This window comes from Canis aureus, chromosome 7 (genome assembly GCF_053574225.1).
Source record: "Canis aureus isolate CA01 chromosome 7, VMU_Caureus_v.1.0, whole genome shotgun sequence".
NCBI classification, from domain to species: domain Eukaryota; kingdom Metazoa; phylum Chordata; class Mammalia; order Carnivora; family Canidae; genus Canis; species Canis aureus.
In genome coordinates, this window is record NC_135617.1 from 57,794,660 (window position 1) to 57,808,947 (window position 14,288).

A 14,288-nucleotide genomic window follows, 5' to 3' on the forward strand; every position below is an offset into this window, starting at 1 on the left:
TTACCCTATTGTGCTATTATAAATACTGTAGGAACAAGTGTAATTTCTTTGTTTGAAAATGTATCTATAGAATGAATTATCAGATTCAAAGTCTGAATGCATTTATAATTTAGAACGAAATAGGAAACCTTTTGAATGTTTTGACCAAGAGTGATGGGATCTGATTTAAATCATAAAGGTTCACTTTGGCTGCTCTGTTTAAAACAGGAATGCAAGAATAAAAGGAAGAAGATAATTTGAAGGTTATTGCAATAATTCAAACTTGAGATCATTGTGGTTTGGACCATGGTGATGGCAGTGGAAATTTGAGAAGTGGCTGGATATATTTTGAAGGTAGAAGCAGCAGGATTTACACACCAGTTGCCTGTGATGTATAAAAGAATGAAAAAGGTCCAAGATGACTCCAAGAAGTTTGGCTTGAGTAGCTAGAAAATGGGAGTTGCCATCAAGTGAGACCGTCACAAATATAAGAACTTATTGGAAGGGGATAATTATCAGAAGTGCAGCTTTAGCTAGGTTGAGTTTGATAAAAAATAAAAAATAACGTAAAAGATAAAAATTTAAAAAATTAAAAGGAAAGGATCTGTTGAGTTATGTTGGTGTTTGGTATGTTGATATCCAAGCAGGAATACTGAATTCAGCAGCTGGGTAAATAAATTTGGAGTTTGCCAAAGACGTCCAGTGATGCATAGTTTCAGCCTCTTTTACCTATCTTCTATAGGTGTCATTTCCCCTGAAATTCTTTTCACATATTTATTTCTATTTAATGATTTTTAAAATTTTTTCACATTTCTATATTCTCTTTTCCTTAGAGTCTATTTCCTGTGGGTTGTAGACTCCCTTGTGCTTCTTGTCATTGTTATCTTTTTTTTAAAGATTTTATTTATTCATTTGAGAGAGAGAGCATGGGGGGAAGGAAAGAGAATCAGACTCCCCACTGAGTGTGAAGCCCAGTGAGGTGCAAAGCTTGATCCCAGGACCCCAAGATCATGCCCTGACCTGAATCCAAGTCTGGTGCTTAACCAGCTAAGCCACCCAGGCACCCCAGTCATTGTTATCGTTTATTCAGAAATGTCGTTACTGTTTCTTTCTTTCTTGTGTTCCTTTATCTCCTAATTTTCCTCTGTTGTCCAGCTGCTTCTTCCATGGCTTCTTATATTTCTTCTTTGCTTATTTCCTTTGTAGTTGCAATTAGTACGTTCATTTTTTTTCATTATGAAAAAAAAATGAAAGTAATTTTGCATTATAGGTTTCATGTACCCTATGGCAGAATCTTTTTGGTGAGTTATTTCATTTGTAAGCAAGTTCTGCTCTTTTTTTCCCTTTTATTTTTTTTAAAAGTTTTTTTTTACAGAATTGAATTTTCCTTTTTTGTTTAACTGTATTTTAAAGAGTTAAGTTGTCTTGGACTAGCTGTCAGCAGGAGATTTTGCTTGGGGGCAGTTGCTTTCCAGGTTTCTTGACTTAGTCTTTTTGTTTTTTTTTTAAGATTTTATTTATTTATTCATGACAGACAGAGAGAGAGAGGCAGAGGGAGAAGCAGGCTCCATGCAGGGAGCCTGACGTGGGACTTGATCCCTGGTCTCCAGTATCACACCCTGGGCTGAAGGCGGCGCCAAACCGCAGGGCCATCCGGGCTGCCCTTGACTTAGTCTTTTATCCTACTTTATGACAGTGAAAATATAGTGCCTCTGTGCACTCATGGCTGCTTTGCTTTTTAGTATATAATCTTGCAGATGAGTTCTCACTGACTTTTCTTCAATAGCTGCTGCTAGTATAAGAGGTGACCTGTGTCTTCCCAGGTGTACTCTTCACTTTTAGAAGATAGTGCTTCCTGTGTTATCTTTTACTACCTCCCTCAGTACCCACGGCCTGTGTATCTTAGTACATCTCATAGTGGTTCCAACTCTGTATATTTCCTTCTCATATCTCAAGAGTGTGTATTTCCGAGCTTTTCTTTTTTTTTTTTTTTAATTTTTTTTTTTATTTATTTATGATAGTCACAGAGAGAGAGAGAGAGAGAGGCAGAGACACAGGCAGAGGGAGAAGCAGGCTCCATGCACCGGGAGCCTGATGTGGGATTCGATCCCGGGTCTCCAGGATCGTGCCCTGGGACAAAGGCAGGCGCCAAACCACTGCGCCACCCAGGGATCCCTTCCGAGCTTTTCCATTGTTGAACTTCCCTCCCTGTGGTGCACCGCCCTGCCCCCCACTGCACATTCCCGTTTTCTTTCCCACCATGCTGTGATAGCTACTAAGAGCAGAACTGAGAGTTTTGCAGGTATAAGGTACTAGGGGTAACCATTGTAGTTAGTATATTTTCTTCTTATTGTTCAGATCAGTATGTTGCTTTTGCATATGTTTCATTCTCCTTGTGGCTCTGTGTGATTTCCAGGAAAGAAGTGGAACAATTCAGAAAGGAGTTGCCATACCATAATGCCACTACCAAAACTGGAAGTTGGTCTTTTTTAAAAAATAGTTTTATTTTCAGATAGGTCCGTATTCCAAAGTCATGAACATATACATAGAGTAAAAGGGCTTCCTCTCATCTCTATCCTCTGGATGCCTATCTTCTCTTCCAATATGAATGCTTCCATTCTCTTATATAACTTTCAGAGATATTCTGTGAATGAAAAAAAAATTAGAAATGTTTCCTTCTGAAAAGATGGGGTAGTTGCACTTTCTCCTATTCTTCCCACTAAGTGCAGCTAAATAATAATTGAACCTTAGATATAAAACAAACATGAGAAGATTCTAAAAGGTAGAGAGAGGAAGGCAGACAGGCTAGGGACCACAGTTTCTGGTGAACAATATGGCACTGAAATCCTTGATTTTTTTTCCTGTTTCATGTATCTAGATTGGGGTCTAGAAAAGCCAGCAACCTGGAGATGCCAGTGGGCACAGGTAAAAAAAAAACAACAAAAAACAAAAAACAAACTCAAGCCTACTCTCTTAAGGTAAAGGCCCAAGAAAGGAGCAGCCTAGGGAGACAGAAAACTTTTAGACTATAACCACTCCAGGCAAACACAGCAGGAAAAAATTATGGCATCAGATGCCATAGTGAAAAGGCTAGCCCTAAATCCTGGCCAGGCTGTAATGAAGTAACCCTCCCGCTTCTAGCAGGGGTGATGTCAAAAGAAGCCTAGAAGAGGATCATGACTTTCTGTCCTGCTCAGCAGGAATGAGGCCATCCCCACTGTGGTGTTAATGGAGACCACACCAAGAGCACCGACTGTATCACCAGTGAGCAATAACAAGGAGTCTCCTCCTACTCACTGGGGTGGTGACCCATGAGCCTTAGAGGATGGGTCAAGATTTTCATCACCATTTAGCAAGAAAGAGGCTACTCCTCAAACATCTTCTCTTTCCTGAAGCCATGTGGGAGCGATAATGAGGAATTCCTTCTCCCAGCCAGAGTGATATAAGAAGAACCTAGTAGGGAGACTTGCTTTGACCCTCAAACAGCAGTAACAAGGGGTCCTCTCCCCATGCTGACTGATAAAACTAAATTCCCATTCCCCCTACGTGGCAATAATGAGGTGGCATTCCCCTTCCAACATCAGAATAATGCCAAAGAAAGCCTGGAAAAAATATGAGTTAAATTAAATGCCATGTTATCGTATCCAAAATGTCCAGATTTTGGTAGAAAATCACTCCTCATACCAAGAACCAAGAGGATTTCAATTGGAATAAGAAGAAACAATCCACAGATGGCACAGCTATTAGAATTATCTTCCAGAGAGCTTAAGGCAGCCATAATAAAAATGCTTCAACAAGTAATTACACGCATGCTTGAAAGAAATGAAAAAATAGAAAGTCTTAGGAAAGAAACAAAGTCTTTGTAATAAAATAATATATATAAAGTAGAAACATGGAAATTTCAGAACTGAAAAATACAATAACTAAAAAAAAAAAAAAACTCAGTGGATGCATACAATAGCACAACGGAGAAGAATGAAAAGAACTAATGAATTTCAACACAGGTCAATAAAAATTGCCCAGTATGAAAAACAAAGAGAAAATAGACTGGGGGTGGGGTTGGGGTTGTGGGGGGGAAGATGAGCACTTCAGGGACTGTAAAAGACCTAACATTTATGTCACCAGAGTCCTGGAAACAGAGGAGAAAGAGGATGGGACTGAAAAAGTATCTGTAGAAAGTAGGGCTGAAAATTTCCCAAATGTGGCAACAGATGTAAACCTACAGATTAGAAAAGCTAGTTCCAAACAGGATAAAGCTAAGGAAGTCCACAGCAAGACAAATGATAGACAAACTTCTGAAAACTAAAGACAAAGATAATTTTAAAAAACAACAAAAGACAAATGGAAACTTATTACAGTGAGAATTGGGACTGGAATGATAGCAGATTCTTCATCAGAAACCATGGAGACCAGGAGGAATGGCATACCAATTTTCAAGTGCTCAAAGGAAAGAACTATTAACTTAGAATCCTGTCTCCAGCAAAAATATCCTTTAGAAATTAAGGGGGAGCCAAGACATTCTCAGTTGAAGGAAAACTAAGAGAATTTTCTGCTGGAAGACCTGTCCTCAACAAATGACTAGAAGTAGTTCTCCAAACAGAAAGGAAGCAATGAAAGAAGAAATTTTGGACATCAAGAAGGAAGTAAGGACACAGTAAACAAAAGATATGTAAATGCAATAGTTTTCTTCTCCTCTTACGATTTCTGAATTATGTTTGGTGGCTAAAGCAAAAATTATAACACTGTTTGATACTGTTCTAGATGTATGTAAGGGAAATGCTAAGGAAAATTACATTATAAATTTATAATTATATAATTATAAATATTTTAAATAAAATAAATATAAATGTATAAATGTATAATTATAAATATTATAAATGGGAGAAAACAAAGATATATAAAGAGAGATTCACTTGATCTGGTAAAATGGCCACGCTATGCAGCTGTTGTAGAAGATAGTATGGAAGTTTCTTAAAAAGTTAAAAATAGAACTACCCTGTGATCCACTAATTGCACTGCTGGCTATTCACCCCATTTATATTTTTTGAGGTATTATTCAGCCATTAAAAAAAGAATGAAACCTTGCTATTTGCAACATGGATGGAGCTAAAGAGTATAATGCTAAGCAAAATAAGTCATAAAAAGACAAATACCATATGATTTCACTCATATGGAATTTAAGAAAATAAACAAAGGAAAAAAAAGAGCAAGAGAAACCAAGAAATGGACTTAATTATAGAGAACAAACTGATGGTTACCAGAAGGGAGGTGGATGGGGGATGGGTGAAATAAGTGGATTAAAGAGTACATTTATCTTGATGAACATTAAGTAATGTATAGAATTGTTGAATCACTACATTGTACACCTGAAACTAATATGACACTGTATGCTAACTATGCTGGAATTAAAAAACTTTAAAAAGTGGCTATACTAATTTACTATGATAAGTTATGTATATATAATGTAATAGCTAGAGTAATCACTAAAAATTCACAAAAAGGTCCACTTAAAAATACTATAGATGAGTCAATGGAATTCTAAACAAAGTTCAAGTAACACACAGGAAAGCAGAGAAAACAGAAAAACAAAAACCAGAGAGAATAAACAAAAAATAACAAGTCTTAAACATTAGTATGTCAATAATTTAAGCTATAAATGATATAAATACAATTATTAAAAGACAAATATTTGCAAAATAGATTAAAAATGACCCAACTATATGATGTAAAATAGAAACTCACTTTAAATATAATGAAATAAGCAGGTGAAAAACAAAAATATGGAAAAAGGTATATTGTGCAAGCGTTAGTCAAAAGAAAGTAGGAGTTATATTAATAGCAGAAAAAGTAACTTCAGAGCCAAGAAAATTACCAGAGATGGGGGGGGAGGGGAGGGCTTATAAAGTGATAATGGGATCAGTATACCAGAAGGAGTTAGCAATTCTAAACATGCATGCACCAAACCACAGAGCTGTAAATTCTATGAAACAAAAACTAGAACCAAAATAAGAAAAGGACAAATCCACAGTTATAATTAAATATTTCAACAACCTGAACAATGAGTAGAACAGCTAAGACAGAAAATCAGCTAGAATATAAAAGACCACCAACCAAAAAGATCTAATGAATATGTGTAGAGCATTCTACCTATTAAAGCAGGTTATGTAATCTTTTTTTTTTTTAATTTTTATTTATTTATGATAGTCACAGAGAGAGAGAGAGAGAGAGAGAGGCAGAGACATAGTCAGAGGGAGAAGCAGGCTCCATGCACCGGGAGCCTGACATGGGATTCGATCCCGGGTCTCCAGGATCGTGCCCTGGGCCAAAGGCAGGTGCCAAACCGCTGCACCACTCAGGGATCCCAGGTTATGTAATCTTTTAAGTGTCCATGAGACACATGACAAGTTAGATCGTATTCAGGGCCACAGACCTACACAAAATTTAAAAGAATTCTAATCATACAATGTATTCTCTGACTAGAGTGAAATGAAACTAGAAGTCAATAATAGGAAGCTCTCCAAACACTTGGAGACAAACAACATATTTCTAAATAATCTAATAGTTAAAGGGAAAGTCTCAAGGGAAATAAAAAGTTATGCTGAATCCAGAGGTCCCTGGGTGGCTCAGGTTTAGCGCCTGCCTCAGGCCCAGGGCAGGGTCCTGGAGGCCCGGGATTGAGTACCACGTCCAGCTCCCTGTGTGGAGCCTCCTTCTTCCTCTGCCTGTGTCTCTGCCTCTCTCTCTCTCTCTCTCTCTCTCTCTGTCTCATGAATAAATAAAATCTTTTTTAAAAATTATGCTGAATTGAAAGAAAATAAAAACACAACCTATCAGTTTGGAGAGGGAGCACAGCTAAAGCAGTGCGGAGAAAGACATAATTATCACTAAGTATTTGCATTATAAAGGAGCATTAAGAGTGAAATGAATAAAGCTGCTCTGTCAATCCCCTCCTCACAAAAGAGCAAAATAAACCCCAAACAAGAAAAAGGAAGGAAATATTTTCTGTTTTCACTTCAAAAGAAATCAATGAAAGTGAAAACAGAAAAAAAAAAAAAAATAGAGAAAATCAGTGAAAGAACCAATTCTTTGTAAAGAGCAATAATTTTGAAAGACCTCACACAAGAGAAGGGAAAAAAAAGACACAAATTATTAATCTTGGGAATAAAATGAGGCATATGCTGCAGGCATCAAAAAGATGGTAAGGGAAGACTGTAAGCAACCGTGCACTTAGAACAACCCTGCACTTTGACAACTTAGATGAAATGGACCAAATTCACCCCAAAATACAAGTATTCCATATTCAGTATGAAATAGATAATTTGAGTAACCCTATATTATTTAGGAAATTGAGTTCATAATTTTAAATATGAATTAAAAAATCTTAAGGCCCAGATTGTTTCACTGGAGAATTAATTATGCCAAATGTCTAAAGAAGAATTAACATCAATTTTATACAATCTCTTCCATAAAGGAGAAAAGGAGTATGTCTGTTTATTTTATGAAGCTAGGGTCACCTGATAACAAACCAGATAAAGACAGTAGAAAAAAAGAAAACTACAGATCAGTATTCCTTATGAATATAGGCGCAAATGTCCTCAGCAAAATACCGGCAAATAAAATCCAGCAATATATGAAAGGGATTATAACCCCCATGGCCCCATGAGTCCCTTCTAGAGATTTAAGACAGGCCCAATATTTGAAAATCAGTTAGTGCAAGCCACCATACTAATAGGTGAGAGAAGAAGAGTCACATGGACATATTGATTTGTACAGAAAAAGCATTTGACAAAATGCTACACCCATCCGTGATTGTTAAAAACTATCAGAAAAGTAGTAATAGAGAGAGGCTTCTTCAAATTCATAAAGAAAATTTACAAAAATTTTACAACTAACAGTAATCTTAATTGTGAAAGAATAAATGCTTCATTTCTGCTTGGGAACAAAGCAGGGATATCTATTGCCACCACTTTTATTCCACAAAATGCTGAAAGTTCTGGTGGGTGCAATTAAGTGAGAAAAAGAAACAAAAGTCATATGGAAAGGAACAAATAAAACTGTCTCTGTTTGCAGATGATGTGGTTGTTTACTTAGAAAATCTCAAAGAATCTACAAAAGATCTCCTAGAATTAATCACAAAATACAGCAAGGTCACAGAATACAAAGTCAACATTTGTATCACTAAATACATGTGCAAATGATAGTTAAAAATACAGTGCCACTTACAGTCATTCAAAAAGAAAGAAATATTTAGATATAAATTTAATAGCACATGTATAGAACTTTATGCTGAAAACTACAAAACATTGATGAAAGAAATTGAAGATATTAATGAAGAGACATACCATATTCATGGATTGGAAAAGTCAACCATCGTAAAGATGTCAATTCTCCCTAAATCAAATATACAAGTTAAGTGCAAATTATATCAAATTTCTAGTAAAGTATAGTTATAGACAAGATTATTTGATAATTTACATGGAATGGCAAAAGAACTGGAATAGCTAAGACAATTTTTAAAAGAATAAAATGGGAAGAATTACTACTCATTTTCAAGACTCATTACATAGCTCCAGTATTCAAGATTATGCAGTTGGAGGGATAGATACAGAGAGCGATGAAACAGAGTTGAGTACCCAGAAATAGACACACTAAATGCCCAAATGATTTTAGACACAGGCGCAAAAGCTATTTATTTAAATAAAGATAGTCATTTCAACAAATGGCAGTGAAGCAATTAGACACCAATTAGCCAAAACAAAATAAAATACAAGTCTCGCATCTTAAATAAAAATTAACTCAAAATAGATCACCAACTTATATGTAAAACATAATGCTTAGAAAAAAAAAGAATAATCTGGGACTAAAACTATGTTTTTAGACTTGACGCAACCCATAAAAACAATATGTATATGTAAAACATAACGCTTAGAAAAAAAAAAGAATAATCTGGGACTAAAACTATGTTTTTAGACTTGACACAACCCATAAAAACAAAAGCTGATAAATTGGATCTCATGAAAATTACAAGCTTTTGCTCTGTGAAAGACCCTGTTAGGACTGGGAAGACAAAGAAAAAAAAAAAAGGAGACTGGGAAGACAGGAGAGAAAATATTTGGAAGTCACATATCTGATGAGGGACTGCTATCTAGGATATATAAAGAACTCTCCACACTCAGTATTTAAAAAAAAAAAAGTCAACTAAAGAAATGGCAAATGATATTAACAAGTTACTTAATAGGATATAAAACTGGCAAATGAACACATGAAAAATGTTCAACATCATTAGCCAGTTGAGGATATGCAAATGAAAATGAAAACCACAATGAGATATCACCACATACTTAGCAGAATGGCTAAATAAAAAATAGTGACAACACTCAGGTGCTAGTAAGAGTACAGAGAAACTAGATCACTCATATATTGCTGGCAGAAATGTCAAATGGTACAACTACCCTGGAAAGCACTGTGGCAGTTCTTTAAACAAGAAACTTGGAGCTGCCTTACTATTGCTATGACCTAGCAATGCCACTTGTCAGCAGTTAGCCTAGAGAAATGAAAATATGTGTTCACACAAAAACCTGTTCATTGATGTTTATAGCAACTTTATCTGTGATAGTCCCAAACTGAAAAGAATGCAAACATCCTTCAACAATGTTGAAACAAGCTATAGTACATCCATACTATGGAATACTACTCAGAAATGTAAAGGAATGATCAGCAACATGGGTGGGTCTCCAATGAATTATGCCAGGTGAAAAAAATGCTAATCCAAGAAGTTTCCACACTGTATGATTCTATTTGTATAGCATTCTTGAAATTCAATGTTATAGAACTGGAGAACATGTTAGTAGTTGCCAAGGGTAATAGAAGAGGTGGAATGAGAGGAAAAAATGGATGTGACTATAAAAAGGCAACATGAGGCATTTCACGGTGATGGAAATATTCTGTACCTTGACTTTATCACTATTGGAGGTTCTGTTACCGTAGGATAGTTTTGCAACATATTAGCACTAAGGAAAACAGTAATCAATACATAGGGTTGCTTTGTATTATTTCTTATAACTGCACATTACTCTATAATTATCTCAAAATGAAATGTTTGTGAACTAACACATAAGCACCACTTCTACAACATACTGTATGTGCTTGCCTTTGCTTCGTAACACCCAGGTATTCAGGGGAAATAGTAATTTTGGAAAGTGAAAAAGTGAACACATTCGAGAAATTTTTAGGATTGCAGGACATTGTTGAGTGACCACAGATTTAAGGTAATATCAGTCAGCTGTTTTGTGTCTTTTTCATGGACAAAATTGAGCTATAGTTGGTCATACGCCTGTTGATATCTGGGAAACAGTGTTCAAATATCACTGTTTGACATAATTTTTAGTAATTATGTCCAATTATTATTATTAGACTATAAGAAAGGAAACTTTAAAACAAATAATGATCAAAATGAAAGTTAAGTATTAGGACAGAATAAATTATGATTTGCGTAATTTAGATTTGGCTGAATCCATCAAAATTTACAAATAATCACCATTATATAATCATAATAATTTGTATCTTTATGATGACTTCAGCACTGGGGTTCTCACATAACCCTTGGCCCAGTAACTTATTAGAAATGCTTACTAATAGCTGTATTTATGTTTTCTTTCAGTATGGACCAATATTTACAGTATTTGTTATGGGCAACCGAATGACCTTTGTTACTGAAGAAGAGGGAATTAATGTGTTTCTAAAATCCAAAGAAGTGAATTTTGAACTAGCAGTGCAAAATCCCGTCTATCGCACAGGTAAAGAATATTTTCAGATAGTTTGAAAATACCACATTGGAATCCAAGAGTAGCTTTGCTAGCAGTATACTCTCACTCGTCTATCAGGAATATTGACAGCCCCTTCTTTATTTTATTCTTTAAAATTCAGACAGAAGGTAGAAAGAATATCTGATGAGTTCGGTCTTTGAAAAACAAATTATAAGCCTCATTTAAGTCTTAATTAGACGTATGTAAGAGATGAGGTTACCTCACTGCTGTTTACTTTGGAAAATATTTGGAATCTGTATCCTGTTACAGCTCCCAAGATGTCATTCACTCTGTTCTGCTGCTGTGTATACAGTGTTCTACAGGCTATAGCTCTTGGCTTGATCACATGTTGCTACTCTGCTCAGTGAAAGTAGAATTCCACTGCTTAGTAAGCCCTTTACTGTGGCATTTCCTGACACATTCCATGGGGCCATTAAGGTAAGTGGGGCTTGGCTTCATGTAATTGGTGGCCTTTTGTTCTCCGTCCTCAGAGACTGCTGGCTGGATTGTAGTTGTCAGCATGCTTCCAGTGTGACTATCCACATTATTTCTTCCCAGGCTGCAAACGTGCGGTGCTGAGGCCATTTGTCCTCCCAAGAATGCGGAGTCCTTTCATTTTTGTGCCTGATTCTTTTCTTTGCTTTCGCCATGTCTGTGCTTGCTTCTGTTGTTTATGGCTTTTTTTTTTTCTCGTGGTTTCCTTTTTGGCTTCTTTCTTAGGTTCATCTTTGTGTAGCCTCTCACGTGTCTCTTGCCATTAAAGCAAAAAAGTTTTAAAAGCTGTCAGTGACGAATAACATGATGATTATTTCTTCCTGATTGCATGAAAATCACAACATGTTAGTTAAATTCTCAATTTAGTGCTTCTTGATATTTAGATGAGGGTATTCCAGATCGAAGAATATAAATATTTTGAAATTTTGAAGGCTCTTGGTCTATAAGTTCACGTATCCCTCCAGAAAAATGTGCCAGCTTACTCACCTATCAGGGGTGCATGGAAGTGATCAAGTTTTTTTACCTTTGCCTCCTCTGGGGATATCCGTTTAAGTATTTCTATTTAATAGGCAAAATATGTTAATATGTGCTCTTGAGCCAGCTTCCCATTCCTCTCTTATAGTTCCCTACTACAGAGAAGATGTATACTCAGGAAACCTAAGCATTTTTAATTAACTTATATAAAATATTATCTACACATAAAAAGGCTGTTGAAATATAAAACTAAAAAAGCCATCAGAAAGGATGAATACCTACCAATTACATTGACATGGATGGAACTGGAGGGTATTATGCTGAGTGAAATAAGTCAATCAGAGAAAGACAATTACATGGTTTCATTCATACGTGGAATATAAGAAATAGTGAAAGGGACCATAGGAAAGGGGGAAATCTGAGTGGGGAAAAATTAGAGAGGAAGACAAACGATGAGAAACTCCTAACTCTGGGAAACAAATAGAGGTTTGCAGAAGTGGAGGTGGGTGGGAGGATGGGGTAACTGGGTGATGGGCACTAAGCAGGGCACATGATGGGATGAGCACTGGGTGTTATACTATATGTTGGCAAATAGGATTTGAATTAAAAAAATGTTTTTGAAAAAATTACTTTGCAGACAATAAAACAGGATTAAAGAAAAATATAAAAGAATAATAAGTTTTTTTAAAAGATTTTATTTATTTGAAAGAGAGACCATAAGTGGCAGAGAGGGGCAGAGGGAGAGAGAGAAGCAGACTACTTGCTGAGCAGAGAGCCTGATGCAGGGCTTGATCTCAGGACCCTGAGATCATGACCTGAGCTGAAGACAGACCTTAACTGACTGAGCCACCAGATGGCACAAGAATAATGACTATAAAGACTTACACTCTTACTAGCTGAACTCAAGTGGGAGTGTATATCATGGAAGGAACATGAACACTAACACAAAGGAGGTAGTGGAACCAGAGCTACTCATGGGGTAGAAGGAGAAATAGAAGTTAGTAGGAGAAATGTGTGGCTTCTAGTTGCAGGTGTGTGGGAACGGGGTGAGGTTGGTCAAGGAAAGAGTGTTTTGAGCAGATAGAACATGTCGTAAAAATGCTGGGAGATATAAATATAAATATTGGAAATACCACACTGTATCTGAGATACAAATTTGGGGGGAGAAGGGCCTGGAAATGTCACTGGAGAACTGGAAAGATGGGAGAAGGCCTTTTAAACTTTGTTAAGGCTAGGAAGCCAATGAAATCTTTTAAACATAGAAAGAAAAATCTCTAGGTTTGCATTTCCCAGAAACCCTCTTAATCACCCATTTGTAGATCACCCCTTAGAGTGAATTTCCCTACAGACTTCTGCTGTCTCATAGGATAGGCTGAATCTTTGCCTACTCTTCTTTGCAGGAGGTGATTATATAAGTGTTGGGAGGATTCTGGGAGGACTTTGGCTCTAATCCCTAATGACCAAGTAATAGTAGATAGAGATAGATGGACAGTTTGCTTCAGGGAGTTGTTGCTTCTTTTGAAAATAGTTTTCTCTGTTTATAGCATCAATTCCAAAGAATACTTTTTTAGCACTGCATGAAAAACTTTATATCATGATGAAAGGGAAAATAGGGACTTTCAACCTGTATCAATTCACTGGACAACTGACTGAAGAATTACATGAGCAACTGGAGAATTTAGGCACTCATGGGACAATGGAGCTGAACCACTTAGTAAGGTAAATAGATGCATTAGTATTATTTGATCTTATTGTTTTTTTGTTTTTGGGGGGGGTTGGAATAAAAAGGAATTAAAGCCCACACATTTAACTTTAAAGCTTATATGGTGGATTAATGAAGTCTATCTAACTAGGCAATTAAAAGATTTTATTAATCTTTTAAATTTTAATTAACAGACAACTTTTCTTTAGCACTCAAATTTGAAGGTGAACCAATAAGCCAATACAATTATTTCTATCCATTTACAGTAATTTCTCCTCAGCCATTCTATGGCATGTAGAACATAACCTATCCAGAGGGGATTTTGGGAGACAGATGAGTCAGGATAAGGCAGAGGAGGGACTCAGGCGGCCTCATTCATGTTCTGGAGCTTTCTGGCAATGGTAAGGTGCTGGGCATAGGAACCCTGAGAAAAATTCTTCGCATGCATAAGAAGATTTGGTAAATTGAAATTACCAATTAGGTACTTTTCCATCTTAGTGGGATACTGGGATGCTGAAGGCAGGATTCAATAGATAGACTCATAAAAAAAGAACAACATTCAATATTTTGTTAGGGGCCCAGGAAGAGAAAGAGGAAAAAACAAACAAACAAACAAACAAACAAACAAAAACCAGCAATCAACCAAACTTTTGGCATGCCCAGTATCTACAACAAAACCAAGCAAATTCTTGGATATCTTTGAAACTTTGAGGGAAGGAGATCCTGAAAAATTTCAAATGAGGAAGGGATGGTAAATAAAAATGAAACAAGCAGTACTTAGTGTTACTAATCTAGGTCATACTAACAGTCTTTGATATTCTTTAATTTATGTA

At 36.2% G+C, this 14,288-nt stretch overlaps 1 protein-coding gene across 6 annotated transcripts in view; it reads left to right on the top strand.

Annotated features, from left to right (window-relative positions):
- CYP39A1 (cytochrome P450 family 39 subfamily A member 1) overlaps positions 1-14,288 on the top strand; it is a 90,049-nt gene that overhangs the window by 2,772 nt on the left and 72,989 nt on the right. For 3 of the 6 annotated variants that reach the window (XM_077903769.1, XM_077903766.1, XM_077903770.1), the window contains 3 exons: positions 10,640-10,775; positions 13,298-13,472; positions 13,722-13,856. In XM_077903769.1, the coding sequence (XP_077759895.1) occupies positions 10,667-10,775; positions 13,298-13,472; positions 13,722-13,856 (419 nt within the window). In that variant the 5' untranslated portion in view covers positions 10,640-10,666. Of the gene's footprint in view, positions 1-10,639; positions 10,776-11,082; positions 11,223-13,297; positions 13,473-13,721; positions 13,857-14,288 lie in introns of those variants that run through there. The other 3 variants (XM_077903771.1, XM_077903767.1, XM_077903772.1) reach the window with 3 other exon arrangements.